This window comes from Sinocyclocheilus anshuiensis, unplaced genomic scaffold (assembly GCF_001515605.1).
Source record: "Sinocyclocheilus anshuiensis isolate Anshui unplaced genomic scaffold, SAMN03320099.WGS_v1.1 scaffold836, whole genome shotgun sequence".
In the NCBI taxonomy this organism is placed as follows: Eukaryota; Metazoa; Chordata; class Actinopteri; order Cypriniformes; family Cyprinidae; genus Sinocyclocheilus; species Sinocyclocheilus anshuiensis.
This window is the reverse complement of record NW_015551122.1, coordinates 902890-910380: the sequence shown is the minus strand read 5'-3', so window position 1 is coordinate 910380 and position 7491 is coordinate 902890. Positions and strand designations below refer to the sequence as shown.

Genomic DNA, 7491 nt, shown 5'->3' with positions numbered 1-7491 from the left:
ACAATAGCAAATTGGGGTTATAATGCTCAGGAACAGAGTTAAAAAGTAAATTGCAACCACTGTTTCCTGACATAATCAGCTTTCGAAAGCCGTTTGGGCATGGAGGTGAAAAAAAAACAGCGTTTCTTCAGGCGGTCGCACACCGGACGAGAAGCAACTGGAATTGAGAACCGCTGTTCTAGACATGCCAAAAATTTGAAGCTACAGCACAGCAGCTCTTTTTCTTCGTTTTCTCTGATGCACTAACTCTGCTGCAGCTCTTCTTCTTCGTCATCTCGTCTGATGCGCTCACTCAACCAAGCGTTCTAACCACAACCTCGCCCCTCCCCACCCCCCAACCATTCGAATTTCTGTAGGCGGGAGTTATTTGTAATGATATTCTAATGAGCCGCTTTGTGATATCACAAAGCCCGGAAACCAAATGCTGTAGTCCAAACGAGCTGTTTGTTGTAGTTCTTGAAAAGGGATTTTTTAAAAACTAAATATCTCCCTTTGGAGTGGACTTTGAGATTTGTAACTTTCTAGATCTTTTTAATGCCCAAACATACACACTACACACTGACTAAAATTAAAAAAGTGAAAAAGCATAATAGCACCCCTTTAAGCAAGACGCAGTACGAGTGAAGTATCGAAAGGGAACCGAGACGTTTAGTTTGACCTCCTGACAATTGACATGAAACTGACCTTTTGTTGAAGAAGTGCAAGAATGTGATTTTATGTAGGAGTTTGAATCCCTTTCTGCTAATCTCTTGGTGGAAAGTGCTATCGCAGGGCTGTTAATGGCTTGTTTGCCTTGTGTTTATGTGCCAGTGGCTACAGTCAGAGAGCTACAAGCTTATCTAGGATTCTGTTTGTTAATGTGTTGCTCTCTTGTGCTTTTATCTGAATGTTTGAAGTATTTCCATTATGTTGGTTAGAGAACGGTGGGGTCTGTGTTTAATGACAGCAGTAGTTCTCTGGCAGGCTACTCATCCTGCTCTTTTTCTCTCTTGCTCTCTTCTAGGTGTTCTCTGATATCATCTACACGGTAGCGAGCTGCACAGAGAACGAGTCGCGCCGCTACGGCCGCTTTCTGTGCTGCATGCTGGAGACTGTGACTCGATGGCACAGCGACAGAGCCATCTATGAGAAGGTATGGTGTGCTTTTGGCTCTTGTTTAATTATCCTGTCAGTGTTGTCTCTAGCGTGTCCTAGTCACCACTAAATTGGTATCCGTGAAAACAAGTTGGCAGTGCATCCCTTCCCTGCAGGATCAGAGTGTTTAAATGTTTGTTAGGAGCAAAAATTATCTTTAAAGTTTAATCGTCTTCCATTTTCACATTTTTTTAATAATAGACTTTTATTACAAACCCAGATAAATCGTTTCTGTCTGTATATATTGAGGTTTTGGGTTAAACATGCTTTTCAGAAGCCTGGTTTTATTTGTTTGTCTCGTCTTGTCTGTTTCTGGTTCCCTCACTAGGAATGTGGCAATTATCCTGGGTTCCTGACTATTTTCCGAGCCAGCGGTTTCGACGGAGGGAACAAAGCAGATCAGCTGGACTATGAGAATTTCCGGCATGTTGTTCACAAATGGCATTACAAGTTGACTAAAGTTAGTATTCTACTCCTCACAGAATACTACTCCTGCTGTTGTAGAGCAGGGTGATTCATAATTCTCTAAACTTTTCAACCCTCTTGAAAATATTTATTTGCAATAATTATAATTGATGATGATTGTAGTTTATAGTAAGTATAAATGATTGACTACTATATTGGTCACTTGAGAAATTATGTCATTATTAGGTAATCAAATTAATCATGAATTAATTGCACGTCAGTTTTGGCTAAGAAATTACCCCCCAAAAGATCAGTTAAGCCATTTGGAATTTACAACAAAGTAACTTTTGAAATAAATATTTTGATTCAGTAGGACAATATTTGGCCGAGATACAACTATTTGAAAATCTGGAATCTGAGGGTGCAAAAAAGGGCGCCTTTAAAGTTGTCCAAATGAAGTTCTTAGCAATGCATATTACTAATCAAAAATTAAGTTTTGATAAATTTACGGTAGGAAATTTACAAAATATCTTCATGGAACACGATTTTTACTTAATATCCTAATGATGTTTGGCATAAAAGAAAAATCGATAATTTTGACCCATACATTGTTTTTTTTTGGCTATTGCTAAAAATATATCCAAGCGACTTAAGACTGGTTTTGTGGTCCAGGGTCACAAATAATAATAATAATAATAAATGGGTATTAATGTTTAAAAAAATAAAAAATATTGAAATACGAAATAATAATAACCGCCAATAGGTCTTCATGAGTGAGGCATTCAGTCATTCATTCAACCAATTTGTTCAAATGGCTGCTTCCTTCAAGAACAAAGCAATTGATTTGCTTGCAATTCATTATGAATGGGTCACTGAATCACTGGCTTACTCGAATCGTTAAAAACTGTGGATTCACTCAGTGACAAACCACTGCTGTGCTGCTCTGAGATGTATAACCGTCGTGCTGTGGCTTTGTTTGGAACCCTTTTTATTCGCAAAACAGACATACACAATTGCAGACATGCACTGTTGTATCTAAAATTGAACGCAGTAATAACTTGAGTCATATGCGCAATGTTTTGTATAAATGTGACTTTTTGTTAGCACCTCATGTACAGAAAATCCTCTGCTTGTTCCCTCAGGCGTCAGTTCACTGTCTGGAGACGGGCGAGTACACCCACATCCGCAACATCCTGATCGTGCTCACCAAGATCCTACCCTGGTACCCCAAGGTGCTGAACCTGGGCCAGGCTCTGGAGTGCCGCGTTCACAAGATCTGCCAGGAAGAGAAAGAGAAGAGGCCCGATCTCTATGCGTTAGCCATGGGGTAACTGAGCCGAGAGCCGGCTGGCCTCAGCATTTCAAGTGCTTTCACCACACTGGTTTAGAGGGTCCAGGCTTGTCTTTCACTTTCAGGAGTCTAGCTGGTGGTAGTGTAGTTTTTCCACATTTTAATTGTGCTCGCTTTGGTTTAAGATACAGGACATTTGTTATTGGCTACATTTCTGAAGGTGTGTAGGCATCATTTATATACAGCTGCCCCTAGAACTATACGCTGAAAGGTTATGAAACGTGGCCCACAATTTGTCATTCAGCTTGGTTCAAACCTTAGCCCATTTTTTACTCAATTAGCAACGTTTTAGTTCAGTTAAATGACTAGATTCTCTGCCATTTTAATTTTTCTATCCCACAGCTTTTATTAGGTCATCCCCAGATTTGTGACAGTTGATCAGTTGGTTTACCAGACCATTTGCTTGTAATGCATCATCAAATTTGACTAAATGGGAATGAAGCTGTATCTTTGCAAGGCTTTTATGTAAATGCATGAAATTAGCTTGAAAATTAGAATGAAACCTTTATTTTATTATTATTTCTTGCAACACCCCACTACTCGTTAGGGGTTTGATCACCGTCAGTCCAATTCCTACAGAGGTCATATTTTAAAAACCTTGAAATTGCAGGTGAATTCTTGAATCTTGGAACAGAAGAAAAATGTTTTTCTTTGGCACATGTCATACTAGGGCTGCATGAAGAATAGTGTTTGTATTGGTCACGATTTCTGCTTCTATTGATTTATTAATTGTCTGCGATATTTGTCCACTGGTTATTTATCTCGGAAATGTTTTAATTTTAATTTAAGCATCCACAAGCTTTTATGTGTGCGGTTGCCAGATGTCAAGAGTTTAAATCCCCCAATCAGAGCTTTTCTTTTAAATCGATTCAATTTCTGCAGTTTGGTTTACTTAATCTTCCCATTCTGGCAATCCCTCTCTTACACTACTCTCTTACACTGAAATAGCTGGAGTTTAGCAATTTCTTCTGAGATAATGTGCTCAAATGAAAGTGTAATTATTTTGCACAGTTGTTTGCACTGTTTGCTGCGACTAAATCTGCAAGCAAACCATGCAAGTTGACTTTCTCTTGATTTGTGCTTATATGAAAGTGCAAAAATTCTATAGAAATTAAAAAAAAAAAATTTTTTAATGATGCTAATTGTGAATTCATTTTTGAGCAAAATAATTGTAATTAACATCTAACCATTGTCCTGCAGCCCTTTGTGATGCATATCTTTACCATAGTGCCGCAGAAATCCAGTTACTGTGTCTTCATCAGTTTACTCATAGCCTTAAACTGCTTTTCCTAAATGTACCGCTAGGGGTGCTGTGACCAAATAAATCCACTGCGCCTCACAATATGCATGTGCAGGTAGGCTTAAAACATTACTGGATAATTGCAGAAATAAATCATTAATGAGGGAAGTCCCCCTCCGCCAACCATCAGCAGGGAGTTTCTGGGCGTCTTTGTTGGCAGAGGTTAGCCACATTAAGGCAGATTTATTCGTTGCTCTTTTCTGCCGCTTTCAGCATACTCTCCGCAGTGGGATTGATTAAATGTGTCGGACTGGTGCGGTTGGAGACGGTCAGGAGTGGCTGGTCATCTCGGGCGCATGTGAAGGGATGAGGTTTGTGGTGAGGTTGTTTGAGGAGGAAACTCAAAAGACATAATTCAGTGCAGTCATTCCAACCAAAATCGCAAGGGAAGGTTTGGCCTCTTCATTGCTGCTTAATGAACACAGTCCATTCAGCTTTTGGACTTTGTTGTCACGATAAGGCGATCTTATCAGTTATCAGCTGTAATGGGCTGCTTTGCTTCACTGGAGCTAGAATTAGTGACGAGGACTTGATCATGCCCCACTGATTCCCGAGACCATTCTTCTGTAATCCACATTTCCCATCTGCATCTTTAAATGAGCTTGTTAGAAGGTGACGACATGTTACTGCTTACCTTTTGGACTAGACATCACGAGAACACTACTGTTCAAATAGTTTTGTTCAGTAAGATGTGTATTTATTTATGAATACTTTTAGCAAGGACACATTAAATTGATCAAGTGTGACAGTAAAGATTATTACATAAAAATCCATATTTAAAAAAAAAAATCTATATTAAAAAAATGAAAAAATGCTGTTCTTTTGAAATAATTCGGAGTACTATTTTGCCGTATTTTTAATAAAATAAAAACAGCCTTGGTGAGCATAAAAGACTTAAAAAAAAATAACAACTTACTGACCCCAAACTTTTGAACTTGTGTATTGGATTAAAATAATGTTTAGTTTGAGGAGCTCACGTGGTTTAGAGAAAATTTCATGGGCTTGTAAAATGATTAGACATCCAATCATAATGAGGAACTGATTTCTTTTTAAATTGGCGTCTTCCATTGCACAATTGGTAATAACTCTTGACATGTAATTGTTGCGTTCATGCCGCCAGTGGGATTTCTCAGCACACCTCAGCTCATTGGGCAGACGTGGGCCCTGTTCTTTGTGTTTCTCTGTAGACACATGGAATCAACAAGAAATGAAAGAGGGAAATCAGACCTTGTGTTCAGCCTCTCAAAAATATGCCAATCTAGTTACGTTAATATTGTCATAAAGCCTTTCCTCTGCCAACACAGCCCCTCTTGAGCATTTCTTTTTGAATCCATCCGTTTCTGAGTGATTTTAAGCATTGCACTTCACATTACCATCTACCGTGATTTTAACCATGTATGTGACTTGCAGCTACTCTGGCCAATTGAAAGGCAGGAAAGTGCACATGGTGCCAGAAAATGAGTTCCACCAAAAGGAGCAGCCAGTGCGCAGCGCCACGCCTGGCACTCTGCAGAACGGACCGGGTAACACGGGCAAGCCTGCCGCCGCTGCCAGCGCTGGCAAAGCCGAGGAGGGCGCCGTCGAGGACTCAGGTGACTCTATTTGAATAATCTTCCTGTTTTCCTCCACGAAGCTTCAGGAATTGATTTGATAGCATCTGGACTTGTTTGTTCATTTATTGAGAACGTCTTGATACTCATTTAAAATGAAACACGTTGCCATGGCGTACAACACTTGCGGTGGGAATTGCCACCCTGAGGGAGTTAATTGCAATTACTGTGTGAATTGGGGTAAAACTGCGAAGGATATTAGAACAAAAAAGCCTCGCACAGACCCATTAACACAGAAACAAGTACACCACGAGGATTGATCACAACAGCAGTGCAGGTCATGTGACTCCAGCCTCTTCAGGATAGGTTCGGTCCATCACACGGCTCTAGCAGCTACTACAATGAAGCCTCGAGTCCTGTTCAAACCCATGTTCATTTTGAGTCTACTGATTTTCAGTTACTTGATTGCATCATGAATATCACTGACTATATGAGGTGTCACAATTAATACAGGCGCTCAGAGATGAGTGTCATCATGACCAAGCATATGCTTGCAGAACTTGGAGATTAAGTTGTTTTGAAGAAAAGGCTTAAAGTGGATTTTTAAAAATGAAGAAATCGCACTACCGTTCAGAATTTTGTGATTGGTAATATATGTGACCCTGGAGTACAAAAGCAGTCTTAAGTCGAATCTGTGTTTCATTCACTTTTAATGAGCTTTCAATGGCACATGAAGGATGCTTGCAATTTTCCAGCATGCTTAATAGCTGTACATATTTACATCGAGCAAATGCCATAACTCCTTCACTGTGTCACCAAACAGAGGAGCTTTGGCATTCTTCCGCTTTATCAGGACGTTCTGTCATCCCAGAGTTTGTCTCGTTTGGTAGGTATGGACACAATGATGTCTGCCCTCGTGTGACGTCCATGTCGGCTTGCTCTATTTGCAGATAAATCCAAGGACAAATCTCAGGCGGCTCAGAAAACTGCCAGCAAAAACAGCACCGCAGCCAGTAAAGTGAGCAGCAGCAACGGAAGCAGCACGCCGAACAGGTACTGCACCCAAGTCCCGACTCTCCACGCCGCGCAAGCTCAGAATGATGTACTGCTCTCATCTCTAATATAATGTCATTAAAAGTTGAAGCCCTGGGGTGAGAAAGTTTAGCAGGGGCTTATTATTTCAAACTACTCGCCAAATAAATCAATCCTTTATCAAAGTCTACCTTCCTTATGAACTGTGTAATCAAATTGAACAACGTTCCAGGCAAGAATCCTCTTACAATTCTATTAAACGGAGCAATCGCGGAGAGAAATGTCTTGAAAGGAACTATCTCTGAAAGGCATGGCTGTTACAACACACAATTGCACGATGGCCCATCAAATTGGCTGTGTAAAACATCATTTCCAAAGAAATACTTCAATGGGAGACTGGCGAAGAAAGGTCCCCATCAGTTTCCATTCAGGAATTGTGTGAATGGAATGAGATTGTAATGGATTTCTGAGTGTCTTAACGTGGTTTGGTGGGGTCAGGGAAAGTGGCGTAGTCAGGAATATGTAAATTGTATGGGTCAAAATTATTGATTTTTCTTTTATGCCAAAAATCATTAGGATATTAAGATCATGTTCCATATGATATTTTGGTTCCATATGATATTTTGTGAATTACCTACCGTAAATATATTTGATTAGTAATATGCATTGCTAAGAACTTAATTTGGACAACTTTAAAGATGATTTTCTCAATATTTTGA

The 7491-nt window shown here is 39.8% G+C and overlaps 1 protein-coding gene across 1 annotated transcript in view; it reads left to right on the top strand.

The window, feature by feature from the left end:
• The window catches only part of LOC107663081 (THO complex subunit 2-like), a 100323-nt gene that overhangs the window by 69090 nt on the left and 23742 nt on the right, over positions 1-7491 (top strand). Inside the window, exons 26-30 of the mRNA XM_016453233.1 lie at positions 1004-1132; positions 1463-1594; positions 2682-2866; positions 5601-5782; positions 6691-6793. Of these exons, the coding sequence (XP_016308719.1) occupies positions 1004-1132; positions 1463-1594; positions 2682-2866; positions 5601-5782; positions 6691-6793 (731 nt within the window). The remainder of the gene's footprint in view (positions 1-1003; positions 1133-1462; positions 1595-2681; positions 2867-5600; positions 5783-6690; positions 6794-7491) is intronic.